The 19900-nt window shown below is 38.2% G+C and overlaps 1 protein-coding gene across 10 annotated transcripts in view; it reads right to left on the bottom strand.

Annotated features, from left to right (window-relative positions):
* Nucleotides 1-1056: 1056 nt before the first annotated feature.
* Nucleotides 1057-19900, bottom strand: part of rbm47 (RNA binding motif protein 47) — a 202406-nt gene continuing 183562 nt past the window's right edge. For 8 of the 10 annotated variants that reach the window (XM_072252825.1, XM_072252827.1, XM_072252824.1 and 5 more), the window contains exons 3-5: nt 8702-8908; nt 5318-5493; nt 1057-4659 (exon numbers count right to left, since the gene is read on the bottom strand). In XM_072252825.1, the coding sequence (XP_072108926.1) occupies nt 4411-4659; nt 5318-5493; nt 8702-8908 (632 nt within the window). In that variant the 3' untranslated portion in view covers nt 1057-4410. The remainder of the gene's footprint in view (nt 4660-5317; nt 5494-8701; nt 8909-19900) is intronic. The other 2 variants (XM_072252819.1, XM_072252828.1) reach the window with 2 other exon arrangements.

Here is a 19900-nt window from a genome sequence, read left to right as displayed (position 1 = left end):
CTGATGAACACCAGCAACTGCATCACCTGTCAGTTCTCCACACGCAGCTTGCCTTTTCCTGGTTTCAATCTTGCACCATTTGCTTCGCTGACAGCAGTTCTCCAGCAAGCATCAAGAAGGTGGAGAACTGAAAGGAAGGAGTGACCCTGTCAAAAACATTTCTTTAGCAAAAAAAGATATTTGTCCACAAATGGAACTAGACAACTTTTTATGGATATACCAGAGACATTTCTGGATGCAAATTGAGAACTACATTGTCCATATTATAATGATTCAAAGATGACTAGAGTTAAAATCCATTAAAGGCTAGTTCGTATCCTGGAATGTTGTGATAAGTGAAAACTGAATGCTTGTTTCCTGTCTACAAACTAACGCCTGCAAGTTTTTGGACATGTTGGTAGGCACCATCTCATCCAAGATTTTTGTCCCCAAATAAATCCCAGACAGGGACCAGGGCTACTAATTTTGCTGTTTCCACATAACCACTCACTTGAAGCTTGCTACCGTTGTGCCCATTGGCATGCCTACTGAAAGCTGGCAGGCAAGCTTAAGCAATGATGATTGAGGGAATCATCTTGAAAGTCAGTTAAGTGCTCATACATTCATCAGCAAACAAATCCAGTGTCTTCCAGTCAGCCAGAAGTCCCAGAACACGAATCCCATAAGTGGAGGAGATACTGTGCAGGCATGTCTTAAGGTAACTTCATCCATGGATCACATATTTAGTGGTACTGGATTTGGCTCAAACTTCATTATGAAAAATCAATCTATATGCCAAACTTTCAATCGTTTATTTTCTAAGAATAAGAGTACATGAAAACTTAACTAATTCTAATGATTTTTATGATCTTCATAATTAAAACAAATTACTGCCAAATTCTGATTTTACAAAAGGAATGTTTGTGGTAACAGCTCAAACATTTTAATCTCATCTTTTCCCATCGTATTCCACCTCTCCTTCTAGGGGCAACAAATGTCTAAGAGAATTCTGAAATCAATAGAGAATCTATTTAATTGCCGAAATCTATATTACAAAAGAACCAAGCCAAACCAAAACAGGGTTCATAATGCTTTATTGACTACTGCTTTAGAATATAAATGCAACAGACTAAGCTTAAGCTTTTAAAACACAAGGTAAATAGAAAACAGTTTAAACACCTAATGGTAATGCTTTTGTTTGCTAATAAGGCACATTAGTTTTAAAAGACTTGTCTATATATACCTTGTTCTTTTATATGCACCAGACCAACATTTTGAACTAAGAAATGCTGTTTGAATAAAATGGCTGCAAGAAAGTGGCATGTCTGGATCCCAACTTAGCCTTTTACAGGGCCCCTGCCAAAAGCTGTCACTCAATTCTTTGGCCTTGTAAGATCACTGTTGGGTCCTTGTTTGTGCAGACCAAAAACAAAAGAGCAAATAAAAAATACATTTAAGCTTTTACTACTTGACACAGTTACTTGAAACCCTTTGTTTTTCTTCCAAAGTACTCTCCCACTTCTAATTGGGTCTTGAATGCATCTTGAAAGTTAAATATTCCTTTTAAATACATCTACATTCTTTTCACTGGGCTATTAGGAACTATTCAGTCAAATAAAAGTATTTTGGAATAAAACAAATCACAAGATCTGACCACAGCCCCCTCTTTTTTAAGTTAATATACATTTTCAAAACAGAACAACTTTCTTTGTACTTTGATTAGTGGTCTTACCCAATATTTCTTCTAAGAACAAGGCACTTCAACTAAAAGAGGCATTTTCTAGCAGCAGTATCTATTTTGTTGGCAACATTATTAAATCTTGATTTTAAACACTATACCTAAAAGCCTGCAGAAAATGTGACTGAAGAATTTGACATATTAAATCCATGATGGTAAGTTGGGCAGCAGTAAGAATATATTAGCCTGGTAAAAGTTTTCTTGATACTTGGGTAATATTTTAATAAGCAATAATTTATAATTTTAATTTGGGGCACGAGGCTACATGAAAAAGAAAATGTTGCTCAGATCTTAAAAATTCCCTTGACATTCAACAGCATCATTGAAGATAGCCACTAAGAAAGGGAGTGTTTGCTTACTGTTGGAGTGTTGAAGGGAAGCTTCCTCACCCTGCGTATTTGAAATTGTTCAACTTTAATCTTATGTTTCAAGTCTAACCAAAAGGGGACATTTTTTGCCTCTTTAATCGTCCTATTAGTGCAGATGAAAATAGACTCTTCCAAGTTGATGCCTTGCTTAGTTCTTACCAGATCTAACATGCTAAAGTGAATATCATAGACACAACATTAGGAATTAGAATTACAGAAGTAGTGAACTGGACTCCACTTTAAAAAGTTATGCCAAGGAACAACAATGCTGTGGCATAGGGGTGCATATTCCAGTGTATAATAATTCATGAATTATAAAAAGTGGCATTTCTGGTGAGACTAAGAATGGCAAGAACAGTGACTTGTACTAAGAAATGGAAAATTAAACGTGACCTCCGAATATTGAGATTTTGCTTTATAAAAAATAAAGATACCTCATTTGGTTTTAAGCGAGAGGCACAAGATTGCTTAATTAGCTTTTGGGTTTAAACCATTGAGGCAGTGTTGACAAATGCAACAGCTGCCTTTCTTATCTCAATTTACTTAAGGTACTCTGAGTGAGAAGGTAATGCGGAATGTGAAGCATTAAAACCGAACAGTCTATAATGTGGCTCTCAATAGTAATTAGTGTTTCTGGGAGATTATCAATATGTACTTACGGTGCATGACAGCTTTTATTCTAGAAGCAGTTGAAAGTGTGAAGAGGCAAATCTGTTGTTGTTTTTAAAAAAAAACCCATAATAATCTACATAATTTTAACCAAATAACTTTTCCCCAGGTCAAAAAACAATGAACGTAGCTCAACTGCATATTATTAATCATCAACAGTTTCCTTTGGTCGGCCCAAAGAGTATGGTCACATTATGCAGGTTTTAGTGAATATCACAACATGTTTTAATATGACTTTTTTTTATATAAAAGTCTCTTTTACAGGCCACTGAAACACTGCAAAAAATACATTTAGTTCCTACCATAATAATAAAAGATTTCTTTTGCTTCTTCAACAGCATTGAAAGAAATTGGTAAAACTCTGTGGCAAACCACATACCATGTGTTGCTGCACCATAAAAGACTTCTGCTCATAAACTTATATTAAAACATAATATGTACACACTCACACATATATCTAATTTGTTACATAACCAAAATACATTAGTACCCATAACTACTTTATCACCACAGATCAGCTATAAATTTTCTTTAACATGATAAGAAGTTATTATAATAGAACTTCATGCTGACAAGGCTTATTTCATTCCTTGTCCTAACAAAAACTCAGCATTTCGGCTGAGCTTAGAGCAAAAACAAAAAGACCATTGCAAAAGATACTTAAGCCTTGCTTCCACTAGGTTGAGCATTCATCTGAACGGTTATCTTCTACTTACTGTCCTGTGTACGTACTTAAATGACTATCCAGCATCAAAAAGTCTTATCCTACTATTGTGGATATTTATTTCCCTTGCTTTTCTTCCTCCTTTAAAATAATGCACACCTTGCCTCAAGAGACAAACATAATTCTAGATACTTTCCTCCTCAGCCGTCCCATCTAAATCTGAATACCTAATCCCGTGATGGTCAGCACTGCAAATACTCAGTGAAGCTGGTGAAATTCAGTCCCTGAAAGAGCCCAAATTATGAAAGCAAATGAAAGCAACATTCTGGCTTTGTGCTCAACAATCCAAATTTTTTAATATTGTAGTTCCTAGATCAATTGTACCCAATGTACTAAGAAAAGAAAATGGTGCTGCTCACTAAAGGAACAACTCAAGTCTTTTTTAAATAGCACTGTGCACAATTCTTGGCCACAACAGGCCTCTGCTAGGATATATATCGTGTATGTTGATTACTACATTTATAAAGATCTACAGATATGTGATTCAATTAAGGCTGAGTTTTTCTTGAAGGCACCAACAGGATAAATAACTGGAGTGAACAAATCACACAAAACCTCATAGTATAGTGTGTAAAAACCCATACCTACATGTATTAACCTTTAGTTTCTAATTATCCACACTCAAAGAGTTCAAACCTTATGGACGGAAGATTTTATATTTACTTAAGACAAGACAATTTCAAATAAAGTGTTTTCATAGGATGCATAGAATGGTTTCTACTGAAAGGTTCTTAACCCTCAAAAAACATTTAAAACACTTTCAAAATTTAGTAACAAATAAGATTTAAAAAAAACGTTTCGGTCTTTCACATAGTTTTTGGTACGAAGTTTAAGTCTCAAATTAGAATCTTTCACAATGAACCATGTTGGCTTTTTTCTTCATAAATACCAGTGTATTCCTTCACTATTATAAAGTCTTTGTTTATAAAATCCTAATAGGTTTGGTAGAAATCGTGTAAAGGAACTTGAAAGGTGGCTGCAGGGAATGCCTGTGGTACATAAGTCGCATATCCTCCATAAGCTGCTACTGCTGCAGCAGTGGCTGCGTTCTTTTGCAGTGTTGCCATGGTAGCAGCAGAAGCAGGAGCTGCAATTGGAACGTAACTTGCCCCATAGAAACCAGTGGCGGGAATTCGTTGAATGTTGGAAGCCATTGCATACACCGGAGTTATCGGGCGAGTCTGCAAAGAAAGAAAACATTAAGGCATTGCAACAATTAAATCAGTCACAATTTAAAATTGTGGATAACAAATTGTGGCTAGACCAAACTCAGTATTTCTGGAGTAGTTAGATTCTAATATAAAAAGATAAAATACTGAAGTTCTAAATCCGAAACAAAAAAAAGGAAAATGCTAGCCAGTTAGGCAATATTTGGGGCAGACAGAGGCTGCCCAGCCTACTCAGTATTCCAGCTTTTTAAATAATTTATTTTTAATTCTAAAATTATCTGTGCTTCAACATGTAAATTATTGCTTTATGCAATAATATTTTTCCCAATCTGATTTTCTCCTGTCCTAATTTATCTCGTAGTACTGTTCCCAGAAAGCTGACCAACTTTGACTTCTTATCCAAACAATCAGCATCAGTGGGCCAGATCAAGATAGTCATGGCCAGTCCAGCCTTGTTATTTGTCTAAAGTAAGGGCCACTGACACCAATCAGAAGTAGGAATCCTGTAGTGATAGTTCCCATTCTTAGCCCACCAATCATTCTAGGGTGACTATTTATGGCTAATCAAATCATATCCAATTACTAAAAAGGAGAACATAACTGCAATTATTGCAGAGAAAATAAAGATTAACATTTCACTCTTACAAGGAAAAATAACTTTTTTTTAAACCTGAAAAGGTGGAGGAGTGGAAACTGATGGAATGATGGGTGCTCCATTCGGATCAGTCTGGACAGCAATAGGATTAAGAACGTGCTCCACTGGGTGCATTTTGTTTTCTTCCATTAACTTGGTGCCTGGAGCTGCCTGAAACACTGGATATTGGGTTCCAATGGAAGGAATGGCCACTGAAATCAGATAAAATACCAATTTTAATTAAAATTACTGGTTATAATATTACTATAACACATGAAAAGATTAAATACAACTTCATGGCATACAATTCAGAAAACTGATTTTTAAAAGAATACAGTGAAATTTTAATAGCATACAGAATATTCAAAAACTTAAAAAGTTGGATGGAAATAAAATTCATTTCAAATTTGGGCAGCAATAGATAGTTTTCCCTTCATTTACATCACAATTCACCACCACGTCATAATTGATCATTGTTTACAATAGAATCACAAGGTATTATTGGGAAACTTTCAATTGTTTAATTTCTTCTGGCTGCAGTTACTCACATGTATGGGTCCAGGGAGATGTTTCCCAAGATTAGTGGGGGGATAAAAAGTGGTCATGCAAGAAGTAGCAGAGATGTTGCAGGCATAATGGAAAATGATTCAACATGTACAATAGCTGAAAAGAGGGAATGGTCAAGTTTGAAATGATCAAAGTTAATCCCACAGAAGCCTAGTGGTGTGGCAGGAAGAGATAAAATGGTCAAGATGATTTTGCACCATCAACCGCAGTGCTTTACAACAGCTTACAATTTTATAGCCACTTTTTAGTAGCGATAAGGAGATTTTCTAGAAGGACGTGGGATCAGACTCCCATAGCTATTATGACTCAAATGCACTTTTAGCACATGGTTTACCTACCCTCCAGGTAGATTAATGAACCATTTTGGATACTGTTCTGCTTCTCAGGGGAACACAACAAGAGCAAAATCTGTGCACCATGGGTGGCTCAGCTGAACAGAAGAGGAAGAAAGAATGGGAGAGCTATAATGATTGGGGATTCAAATGTTAAGGGGGACAAATAGTATTTCTGCAACCACAAAATATGACTCCAAGATGTACCTTGCCTTGTTATTACAAGAAATAAAGACATCACAAAGTGGCTGTAGGAAATTCCAGAAGTTTAATAGGGATAGAGTAGGGAAGGAGAAGAGCTAACAGTCATTGTACATATCAGTACAATATCTGGGTAAAAAGATCAAAATCCTGCAAACAGACTCTAGGGAGATGAAAATTAAATGGATGACCTCAAAAAGTAGTAATCCCAGAATGATGGTGGAAAAAGCTGAAAGAGAAGGATAGAAAAGGCCAAGTGGCACAAGGGATGGTATAAGGAGCTGGAAGTTGGATTCCCAAGGCATTGGGGCTGGTGCTGTGGAAGGATCCATACAAGCTGGTTAGACCCAGCTGAGGCCAGGACTGATATCCTTGTGGGGGAATGCTGGGGAGAAATTAGAGTGGTCTGGTAGGGGGATGGGTATCCAAGCGGGTAGTGGAGAAGATGGGGGGGGGGGGAATAGAAATGATACAGAAAAGTAGAAAGAAAAAGCAGGGATTGAGGAGGAAATAGAATGAAAGTAAGGTAATGCAAGGAAAAGCGGTTAAAAGAGCTCCATAAATAAATGCATTGAACAAAGATCAGTGAAGTAAAAGCACAATGGAAAAGAACAGGTTGGATTTAACAGCCATTATGGAGACATGGCTACAAAGATATCAAGCTGGGAAAAATATTCATGGGAATTTGACTTTTAAGAGTATGTGTGAAGGCAAAAATGATGGGACCCTCTGCTAATAGATGAGTCGATACAGTAGTAAGACGTAGATTTCAATTGGACAAAGGCAAAACAAACAGCAAGAGAAAGGTGTACAGGCTCCCACACTGTTATTGAAAGGGATATTGATCTAGGGACTGAGAAAAAAGAATGGCAATGTTTTATTTGAAATGAAGTGATGAAACATTGGGACCAATTCTCTTTAGTATATGTAATCCGTTAGAGTTAACAATATAAAACTTGTTATATAAATATAGGGAATATTGGTAGATGTGATGTTGACTAAAAGACTCCAGAAAACATCATGAAACATAATACAGGGGGATACATTTTAGGATGAAAATTAAGAGTCAGCAAACTCTATATGGAAAGTAATAAAACTAAAAAGGACCAGAAAAGGAAAAAAAACTTACAAGTTTGTAGATTTTTTAAAGAGTAGAGTACAAAGACAAGCTAACTGAACAAGAAAGAGGGAAGAACATTCCCTGTGCTGATAATAAGGTCACAGAATGCTCTCACATGAGGAAAGGGTACTTTGTAAGACTTAAAGTTTCTATTAATAGGCATGGCTTTGACTTTGCCCATTATTGCTGAAAGTTTCCATAATTTCCCCAATATGCAGAATTTCCCCAACATTCCCAGTGTACTGAAATAGACTAAGAGCCCATTGGGTCTAAATAGGATAAAGTAGTTAAGATTACGAGATCCACTGAGGTGCATTCAAAAATATGATGTATTTTAAGGAGATAAATGGGGAACAATGAAATGACTTCATGGGTCAACAAGCTTGGTAATTAGAGGATGCATTCCAGAAAGACTTGAGCAGACTGCACACTGGAGTTTTAGTAGATTTTTCTTTTCCACCCGGGGGCTAATAAAACAAGCGTTGCTCTACCAGAAGCAGTTGTTGAAACAAAATACAGAATCACATTTAAAAGAAAAGTGAATGCTTAAAAAAAAGGATTAAGCAGCTTGGAGTACCTAATTTTTTTTTTAAAAAAAAGCTAAAACAGTGAATACTTTAAGTCTAGTAGCATAGCTAGCACGCCAGATCACTTTGATCTGGGTTATAAAGATCTGTCATGCTAAGAAGTCACTATTTCTTCCATGTTTACGGACATCATGTTATCATTTTAAGTTATTTGCTTTGGTGCAGTTATGGAACATTATCAATCCAATCTACAACTACAATCTATGGTAATGTTAAAACTTCAGTAGCATTACCAGTTTGTAACCCAAATCTCTGGTAAGTATATAAAACAATTCATGGTAAGCTATTCATAACCTCATGTAATGCATATCATTGGTGGCCATGAGATTCCTTGATAAAATAAATGACTTGAAATCCATGGGACTTCAATAGTGACATAAAAATTGCTAGCTTTTCACTGTTAATTGGGATTATACATTATCCTAGAGCAGCAGTTCCCAACCTTTCATATGCCATGGACCCCCATCATTAACCAAAGGGCCCCATGGACCACAGCTTGGGAACACCTGCCCTAGAGGAATATCTTAAAATCCTAAAATATCGGCTATTTATTTCCACTTTTGTCTCTCCAACTGTTAAGGTAAATGTTTAGCAAAACATTTCCTTTACTAACCTGCACCAGGTTTCATAGCGACTGGACTGACTGTGGCCAGATCTAAGCTGGGTATCAGTTCATACGCTTTGTCCTGTTGCTTGGCCTTCCCTTCATGATATCTGCTGTAAATACCTCTGCCTGCAGAATATCCGCCCAGGTACGATCCCCGAGGTCCCGCTGCTCTGTTGCCAGCTGCCCCTCTACCTCTTCCACGCACAGCGCCTGCTTTAAAAAAAAAGAACCAATTTTAAAAGATACATTCAAAGACAGCATTTCATCGGCAGATTCCAGAAGGTATGTGCACAGGCGATTATTTGCAAGTGTGTCATAATTGGTGTTTTTGATTTAAAACAACATAGTAACAGATTACGGACATATTTTGAACACAAGTATTCTCCATCTGTATAGCAACAACATAGCAAAATATCCCAAGATACTTTGCAAAAGATTAGCAAATGAAATTTGATGCTGATTCATGACAGACATTCAGGGAGACACCCAGAAGCTTGGTTAAAAGGAGAAAAGATATAGAGGCAATATGGTTTCAGAACATAATTCCGAAGTTGAGGGATTGAAAAACTGAAGGCAAAGTTACATAGAAACATAGAAACATAGAAAATAGGTGCAGGAGTAGGCCATTCGGCCCTTCGAGCCTGCAACGCCATTTATAATGATCGTGGCTGATCATCCAACTCAGAACCCCGCCCCAGCATTCCCTCCATACCCCCTGACCCCCGTAGCTACAAGGGCCATATCTAACTCAATGAGAGATTACTGGTGGTGGAAACTGATACAATAGGTTCTTTTAAGAGCCTCTTAGATAGATACATGGAGCTTAGAAAAATAGAAGGCTTACCAATGAGAGATTACCGGTGGTGGAAACTGATACGATAGGGTCTTTTAAGAGCCTCTTAGATAGATACATGGAGCTTAGAAAGATAGAGGGCTCTGTGCTAAGGAAATTCTAGGCAGCTTCTAGAGTAGGTTACATGGTTGGCACAACATTGTGGGCTGAAGGGCCTGTAATGTGCTGTAGATTTCCAAGTTCCATGTTCTATTAAGTCGGTGGATAAGGACCCAGATCTTAAATACAGTTTTATAGGAGCAATACAGGACTGGAAGATATTACACAGCCATAGGGAAAGATTTTTTTAAAAAGTGAGGAATTTTCAAATAATTGTTTTAATAGTAAGCCAGCCAGTCAGACGAGTACTGAACTGTCAAAGCAAAAGGCTAACTGAAGTAGATAATGGTTCCACCACCCATTTGAGGCAGCAATGAAGTCTGCATCTGTTATGGAAGTGGAAATAGCCAGTCTTAATGAGACCTTGGATATACAATTCAAAGCTTATCCTGAACCCAACTATGGCACCAGGATTACCAGCACTCTTATTCAGTTTTGATGGGAGAAAGTTGGTCTGTGGCTAAGAAATGGAATTTGTAATTTTAAATGCAAACAAAACCTCAACCGGGGTAGATTGAGAACTTCTGATCTACTCAATTAAGTTGTAAAAGTTCCTATTTTAATCATAGTAAGTGTTCGATAAGCAGTCTGACAATTTAGAGAGTGTGATAGCACAACAGACGTAACTGCAATTCACAGCTGGGTGTTACTAGCTCACATCTGAGAATTGACATTTATGTTGATATTACGATGCAGCAAGTACAATTGATAAACAATAAGTAGGGACTGGGGAAGCACCAGATACAAATAGGGAAATTAGTTTGAGTTCTTGTACTAAAACTGAATGAATTAAAACAAATAGAAGTGGACTAGTCCCAGGCAACAGCGTTGCACAACCTTGGGCAAAGACCTAGCAGCTGAAAATTTACCATTTGTAATGATGAGTTAGGACCATTTCATGCTCCTGGTTTAAAATTAATATTTATGCTAAAATACCACAGACTATATTAAACTAAGTTGTTTTCAATGAAGTACCTCAAATTAGTTTGAAAGTTACTGTCACTTGTAATAACTCAGCAGGCCAGACAGCATCTATGGAAAAAAGTACAGTCGACGTTTCAGGCTGAAACCCTTTGGCAGGACGGGAGAAAAAAAGGCTGAGCAGTAGATTTGAAAGATGTCAGGAGGGGAGGGAGAAATGCCAGGCGATTGGTGAAACTTGGAGTGGGAGGGATGAAGCAAAGTGCTAGGAAGTTGATTGGTGAAAGAGACAGAAGGCCATGGAAGAAAAAAGAAAGTGGAGGGTAGGGGGAGCACCAGGTGGAGGTGATGAGCGGGCAAGAAGATAACATGAGGGGGCAGGGAGATGAAAAATGGTGAGGGGGAGTGGGGTGGAGGCGTTACTGTAAGTTTGAGAAATCAATGCTCATCCCATCAGGTTGGAGGCTACCAAAACGGAATACAAGGTGTTGTTCCCCCAACCTAAGTGTGGCCTGATCCCGACAGCAGAGGAGGCCATGGATGAACATATCGGAATGGGAATGGGAAGTGGAATTAAAATGGGTGGCCACTGGGAGATCCTGCTTGTTCTGGCGGACAAAGCGTAGATGTTTGGTGAAGTGGTCTCACTGATATACAAGAGGCTACATTGGGAGCACCGAACACAGTATATGATGCCAACAGACACATGGGTGAAGTGCTGCCTCACCTGGAAGGACAGTTTGGGGCCCTGAATGGTAGTGAGGGAGGTGGCATAGGGGCGGGTGAAGCACGTGTTCCACTTGCAAGGATAAGTGCCAGGAGGGAGATCAGTGGGGAGGGATGAATGGACAAGGGAGTCACATAGGGAACGACCCCTGCGGAAAGCAGAAAGTGGGGAGGGAAAGATGTGTCCAGGAGGGAGATCAGTGGGGAAGGACGAATGGCATCTACAAGTGACAAACGAGAAAATCTGCAGATGCTGGAAATCCGAGCAACACACACAAAATGCTGGAGGAGCTCAGCAGGCCAGGCAGCATCTTTGGAAAAAAGTACAGCCGACATTTCAGGCCGAAACTCTTCAGCATGAAAGTAACTAGAGGAGCTGAAATAGAATTTAACAACTGAGACATTTACTCTACCTGCAGTAGAATGCATTTAAAAACATGCTTCCTTACCTGCCAAGTTCCTACAGTATTTTGTGTGTGATGCTTAAAATACTGCAATTTAATATTCAATAAGATAAACAGGGCAAATTTTTCACCATCACACATGTCCTTGGCAATGACAAGATTGTGGCTTTGGTTAATGTTCCCATTGAAAATGGGACTTACAAATGTTTATTGCCATTTTGTAGGTTTTTTTTTATAAAAGAGGCGAAATTTTGATGGTAAAAAAAACATATTGATGTTGCATTAGTTATATATTGTCCTTTAATGCACATCCTTAAATAAGGACATCCTTCAATGAATGTCCTTAAATCAACCACGGAAATTCGTCTCAAAGCACATTTTAGTATGTCAGTGATAACTGCACGGGCATGGCTTTGTTCTCTCTGATTGACCTTAATGTCTGACATTGTAAAACTCAAGTTGTCCTTGCCATAGACACATTTTAAATGTGTAATTTACATTTGGTCCAGAACAGAAGTTTATTTGATGCTTTCTTTGGCTATTTAACTAATAGATTTTTTTGTAACAATGCTTGAGAATCTGGAGCATTATTACAATGTTTCCTTGTTAACTAAGACTTCAAGTATTCACTAATTGTTCAGGGCAATTAGGAATCATTTGTAATTTTCAATCTGATTAAAATGTTGACTTCTTTCCCCCATTTTAATGCTGCAATATTTATCGACACCCAAGAACCTGAATAACAACAGATTTATATACTTATTTTTAAATTATCTAATTAAACTCTGGAAGGTAAAGATAAATTAATTTCTTTTGCTGGTTTAAATACACATTTCAGTAAACTGAGATGAAACGGTTTAAAGTTGCTTAACGCCATCTCCTCCTTGCTGGTTTGTCAAATGCAACTTCTTGTAAAGGTTCCTTGCCCTCTCCCAAAGCTTAGTCTTTATGCTCTTGAATCCATCTTGTAGAATGCATTTGACATTCCTGATCAACTGAAACCTGCACTATACAGCAATCTAAAACCAAAAATCCCTCCCAAGTGTTCAAGTTTGGGAGACTCAACATGGTTTGTAGAAATGTGTCTATGGACAACTGGTCCCTTGATGATAAAGGAAAATCTCACCCATATTAGGCAATTCTTCAGAAACAGGGAAGCATCTATGATGGAGTGGTGAGATAAATAAGTGGATGATGGTGAGAAGAAGAAAGAAAAGGAGAAAATTGAACAGCGCAGGAAATACTGAAAATGAACTTTGAAGAGGTAGTGGAAGGAACTAGCTGTTGTAATCACATCGGGGCCAATGATACAAGAAAGTACCAATACATGAGGAGCAGATAAATAACTAAATTGAGAGAACTTTGAGTGTAACTCTAATTATTAAAACAAGGCACCATGCATATTGGCATTTGAATAATCAGATCAGGAAAGTAAATATGGTTAGATTTGTGTCATAAAGTGATTCCACTTCATGTTTTGTAACTTCAAACATTAAATTATTCAAAGAAAGACACAGGAGTCCAAAAAGAGGGTCTAACTGAGTTTTACTTTAAGCAAGGTGCCCACATATCATGTGGTAGCGTGATGACATATGCATGTAACATATTTTTACAAACAACTTAATTATTTAAACAATGTATATATATATATATATAATATACACACACACGATTACTCAAATATAACTGAAATATTAAATACATAACTCTCCTCCCTGCTTAGTTATAAACTCCAACTTAACAGCAAATGTATCTCAACTATATACACCGTATTATATAATACAACTACTATATATAGACATCCACAGCATTGTGTGTGTATGTATATATATATTTTTTTAAATTGTCCTATTCAGGCCGAAAGATTTAATCACTGGACGATTTCTACTTTTGTGGGTTAATGTCTTTCCTGACTGGGTGGGGGGGGGGGGTAGAAAAAAAAATCACTGTTTGTAGTTGTGAAATAATCTCAGGTTCTGGGACCTCCTTCGTGGTGGTTGTAGGAGTTGAATCAGACTGCAGGAAATGGTTCTGATAGCAATAGCCATCTTCTTCTTCTTCTAGGCTGTGCTTCTTAATCCTGGGAAGATGCATTTAGTTCACTGGAATATTCTCTTTCTATTGCTCCTTTATGATTTGATCTGTCCTCTAGGTTTCTGCATCCACAATATCTGACAAATCCTTTTTCTTCATATCCCCATTGACTCCTCTCTTTTTGGCCTTCCATTTATCTAGCTGGGCACTGGTCTTTGCATCTACTTTTACAAGCAGTTTTTAAAAAAATTTTCCACTTGAAGTCCATGCAATAACCTTAATGCATACAGTAGATTCTGGCCCTTTATACTCAAAGCTGGATGTTTGCAACTTTCCCGAAGCTCCTTGAACAATCTTCCAGCTTAAAACCAAGCCATATTTCGCAAGTAATTGTATGATTAACATATCAGAAGGTGGTTTCTCAGATATGTTGCCTATGAACACAGTTGTAGTTCGACGATTGCTTTAGTCACTCGCACATTTCCTCTGAGCAGTATGGCCCTTGGTCCAATACACTTTCGAAGTAGAGGCAGAGAGGTTGGCACCAACACCTGTTTGTCCTCTGTTGGTCAACAGTTCATGGTGTTTAGCATGGAGACAATCGTGGCATCATCCAGCATCTTTTCTGAATTCACAGGGCTGTGGCATGCAGATTATGGATGGATCTCCAATCAAGTTGTAGTTGTCTCAGTCAGTCACAATCCCACAATGCCAATCCTCCTGTTTCTACCACATACAGGCTCAATGTGACTCGTTTGTTGCCTTTCACTTTCACAGATGTCATTCAATAGGAGTCATCTTTTCTCCAGTACAAGTTCTAGTTGGATATCTCCAGGCTTCAGTTTATTATCTTTGAAATTCCATTCAAACTTATTTTGTGGGATGATTGAAACAGCTGAACCAGTGTCCAATGCCATTTTAATTAATTTGCCGTTCGCTTCTGGTGCAAGCCGTACAGCTGGTCTATCGTTAGTTTTCACATTGTAAATCTCAAGGGTACTCACTCCTGCATCAGTCTCATCATTATTAGATTTTTCACCAACAGTATGCAGATTAATGGTCTTTTTGAAACTTCAACCGACTTTTCAGCTTTTTCTCTTCTCTGTGCAATTTTTACTTTTACCTACCCAACATGCTCTTTGTATGTGTCTTACTCTGTTGCATTTTCTGCAAGTTTCATCTTTAAACCTGCATTTGTTTGGTGAATGTGAACCCCTGACACAACAGTAACAATTTACTCAGCGAGGCCAGTTTCTGTTTAGATGTTGCAATTTTGTTCACACTCACTTTCATTCCTGATTGCAGCTCAATTGTGTCTGTCTTCAGTTTCCCTTGAAACAGCAATTTCAACTGCTCTTTTAAATTGTGCTTCAGTTACAACCAGCTTTTGAAGGTTTTCTTGCAAGATTCCACCAACTAAATGATCTCTTTGTGCATCATTAAGATCATTACCGATCTGAGAATGCTCAATCTTTTCAATTCAGCCGTGTAAGCCGAAATGGACTCTCCTTTTTGATCCGACTTATGAAATCTAAATTGTTCAGCAGTCAGCAATGGTTTTGGTTTTAAATGTTCCTGCATTACTTTGATGATACCCTGAAAGCTCATTTCTGATTGTTTGTTTGGAGCAGTCAAACCTCAAAGCAAACAGTGTACCTTTAAACCCAAACCACTTCACAAAATTGGCAGTTGCTTCTCATGGACTATTTAATTTGCTTCAAAATACTGTTCCAATAGCTCAGTATACACGAGCCAATGTGTAATCAAACCCAATCTTTCCGATGTAACCAGCTTTTTCTGTTTTCTTTAAAATCATCACCCGGTACTCACTCTATCAACTCTGAACTTTTCCGTTTACAGCCTGTATTTTTACTTGACCATCTCCACATGCTGGGCTGCATATTTTACTCACCATTCCTTGCCGCATTTTTTCCCCATTCAAACATCAAAATATAATACATATTTCTCAAGTGATTTCTCAAAATATCACTTAAATATTAGGTGCACAGCACTCTGCATGGGAAATTAGCAGCAAGTGAAAGGAGGGCACAGATTGCATCTCAGCCAGTGAGATCAAAGGCACTGATATGTTAAAGGGTTGTAGAAAGCACCAAGTAAGTGAAAAGCATTGTGCTAATATGACAAAAACCAAAAATGACAAAAATGTTACTGCACTGGGACAAATTACCCAGTTGCCTTTCCACAAGTCAATTCCAAGGAAAGGAAACAAGGATTTAATTTATAAAAACATAACAAACAAAAAATAAAGAGTCAAAAACAACACAAGATAAACTCAAAGTAGAGGAAAGATCCCGGAAGCAGTAAAATAGTAATTGAAACAAACATGTTGAAAAGTACTACAGGTCAAAACTCTCTAATCCAGCACACTTGGGACCTGTCATGTTAGGGTTCCATGAAGTTTCTGTAAGTTGGGATCACTGATGGTGAGAATGCGAAATTTGCACTTGTAGGTTAATTAGTGACTGATTAGTATAGATCTTAGTTAACTTTAGATCTTAGAATTTGTGGATTAGTACAGGTCTACAGTAGATTCTAAACATGCTAGACTGCAGGAATTGCCATACCATAGAATGTCAGGCTAAGAGTTTTAAATATTTCAGTAAAAGTTTGGCAAAAAAAAAACACTACAGTGGAAATTGCATCCATTTCTGAAAACATTTTTCCACTACCTTCATTAAAATTTATTTGCAAATCACTGAGCAGAATCTCCCCTAAACCTGCGCAATTAGGTTTTAAAATTTACCTTTCAAACCAGAACCTTGGAAATAGGTTGCAAGAGCTACATTGTCATGGATCTAGTTTACTATCCCATCACCTTACCCTTCGGCCCCAGTATTTACTTTTGCTGGGTGTGGAAGACCAGACAAGCTGTCCATCACCAATCATGCCTCTCATCTACCTCATCTAGCAATGGCCCAGCGAAGTGGACTGGGCTCCTGAGCAGCAAGTGGATCACAGGTTTATCCTGAAGCTCCACTACCACGATTTTATCTGAGATACTTTAAAAATATTCAAATAAATTAAAAATATTAAAACACTACTTTCACTTTTATTTGCAAAAGTTAAAATCATTGGTTCCAAAGGAAACTGCCAGCCAGTACAATTTGGCTTAACAGATGATGAAAAATGATACAAATTTTAAAGAGTGGTTCAAAGGAGCAGAGTCAACTGTACTTTATTTTATGGGATTTATGAATAGATCTGAATTTACTGCTCAAGAAGGGAGGGCTCCTAAGTGAACCAAAGCCCTTCTGGTAAAATTATTTCTAGTGAAGTGCAATTTACGTTTTTGAAAATAATTTTCTACAATATCCAGAATTATTGTATAGTTGACTTTGAACAGGATAGTTGGCAGCTTGGGAACCATAGAAAGGGTGCAGAGGAGATTTACAAGGATGTTGCCTGGATTGGGGAGCATGCCTTGTGGGAATAGGTTGAGTGAACTCGGCCTTTTCTCCTTGGAGCGACGGAGGATGAGAGGTGACCTGAAAGAGGTGTTCAAGATAATGAGAGGCATTGATCGTGTGGATAGTCAGAGGCTTTTCCCAGGGCTGAAATGGCTAGCACAAGAGGCCATAGTTTTAAGGTTCTTGGAAGTAGGTACAGAGGAGATGTTAGGGGTAAAAATTTTTCTTAATATAAATGCAGAGTGGTGGGTGTGTGGAATGGGCTGCTGGCGGCAGTGGTGGAGGCAGAAACAATAGGATCTTTTAAAAGACTCCTGGATGGCTACATGGAGCTTAGAAAAATAGAGGGCTATGGGTAAAGGCCAGGTAGTTCTAAGGTAGGGACATGTTCGGCACAGCTTTGTGGGCCAAAGAGCTTGTATTGAGCTGTGTGTTTCCTATGTTTCTATATCTCTGACCTTAAAAGTAAAATCAAAGTCTTTGAAAACATTCCTGTTTCCTTTTGCTGAAAAAGTTTCCTCTTAAAAACTTTTAAGGACAATTAGAGATTCCTATTAGTAAAAAGGAAGTCCAAACACTCATCCATGATATTCAACAACAGTACTACAAAGTCCCTACCATCAATATCCTGTGAGTTCTCTCTGACCAGTAACTTAATAGGACCAGTCCTATAAATAAATACTGAAAACCTCCGTAGGGAATTAGACCTGAAATATTATCAGTTTATCATTCCATGGTCATCTTTCCAGCATTTTCCATCTTTGCTTTGGATTTACAGCATCTGTAGGACACACAGACACACCTGAAGCTGAGAAAACCTACTGAGCCATCAATGAAAGTAATCAGCTGGCAGCTCTTCACTTCAGCAATCCACTCACCATCCACCACCATGTCCCATATGGACCATATCTACAAGTACAGCTGCAGCTTTACAAGGTTTCATCAACAGCACTAGCCAAACCAGTGAGGAACAACAGCTCAAAGAAAAATCACTACATCCAACATCCTTTCCAATGTCTAGGATAATATTGAATGAAAATAGCATCTTCAGTCAGGACTCCCTACCTAACTAAATTATGGGAGCACTTTCATCACAACTGCAGCAGTTCAAGAAGACAGTGTGCCACAATATTCAAGGGATATTAGAAATGGATGACTAAGAATCCCACAATATTTTGATTGTGGGTTATTTTAAGCACAGGTATATTTTAAACTGCTGCAGGTGCCGAACTAATGCAGAAATAATTTGCACCGAGCTGAAAATTTCAAATTCTATTTCACAATTTGCTCAGATGTTAGAGGAGATTTCACTTCAACAACTGTGCAACTGAACCCAAAACTCCTGGTATTGAACCATGGGTATAGAAACAGTTTCAGTAACAAAAATGTCTGATACAAGAAATAAGGGGCCAAGAACAGACGGTTATCTCTGTTTTCTGTATGTTAAACCACAAATCATTAGTCATAAAGCAAGTGGCTTGTAGGACAATTTCAGCTTAAAGGGTTACAGAGACTTGATAACAAAAATGTTACTGTGGGATGAGCATTCCAGGGCACGAGATCAAAGAACAGGAAAGCTGAAAGGTGGTAACACAAAATAAAATACAATTACCAGTGTACAAATGAATGGCTTTCAACAAGGGTAACAGACAGTTCCAGTACGAGTGTGATAGAGTACCTCTACTTGCCTGGATGAATGGAGCTCAAGCAGCACAACGTTCTTACAGCAAGTGGCAGTCCACTTGATAGGCATTCTCTCCACAGCCATTCACGTACTCCACCACCGACACAGTGGCAGCAGTTTGTGCGGTCTGTAGGATGCACCGCAACAACTCACCAGGACTCCTTGGACGGCACCTACCAAACCCCCAATCTCCGCAAGCTAGAAGGACGAGGGCAGCCAAAGCACGGGAGCACCAGCAACTGCAAGTTGTCCTCCAAGCCGCACACTAGCCTGACCTGTGGAAATATTTCACCATCACCGGGTCAAATCCCGGAACTCCTCCTAACAGCAGGTATCACCCATATCTCAGAGATTCAGCTCACCACCACTTCATCAAGAACATCCAGGGATGGGAAATTAAACATTGGCTCAGCAAGTGAAGCCCACATCCATTCAATGAAAATACGAAAGAAAATATCAAAGGTATTGTGGTGGATCATAAACACAGGGATCAGAGAAACAAACAGCAAAATGCTTCTAATTATATTATCTTTAAACATAGATTGGAACAGGCAGAACCAATCAAGATGGAAAGACAATTTTTATACAAGTGTTCAAGTCAGTCTTCTGGGATATGTGTTTTAGAATTGATACAATTTAGGGATGCTAATGTTAACAAGAGGTGGTTAACAATCTGCCTGTAAGGAAACATTTTACAAATAGCACCCAGAACAGGTGACTTTTCTTTATTCTCTCAGGCATGGTGAGTTTGAGAGGATAACAGAAGGTCACAAACTAATGTTTTACAATAAAAAGTAATCTTCAGTATAATCACAGACACAAGAGATTCCGCAGATGCTGGGAATCCAGAGTAACGCTATCTCACATGCAAAGTGGCAATTCCGGTCCAAACTTGAATCAGCGAAGGCTGCTCAACAGCTGTGGCAAGGCTTGGATGCCATCACCTCCAACAAAGTGAACTAAGCGACATAGGTGACGACAAGACTTCGCCATAGATGAGCTCAATGTCTTTTACACTTGTTTTGACCATCAAAACATGAGGGAACCTTCACAAAC

The sequence above is a fragment of the Mobula birostris genome, chromosome 3 (genome assembly GCF_030028105.1).
Source record: "Mobula birostris isolate sMobBir1 chromosome 3, sMobBir1.hap1, whole genome shotgun sequence".
Classification (NCBI taxonomy): Eukaryota; Metazoa; Chordata; class Chondrichthyes; order Myliobatiformes; family Myliobatidae; genus Mobula; species Mobula birostris.
Note: the sequence above shows the minus strand (reverse complement) of the source record. Positions and strands in the feature narration are given on the sequence as shown.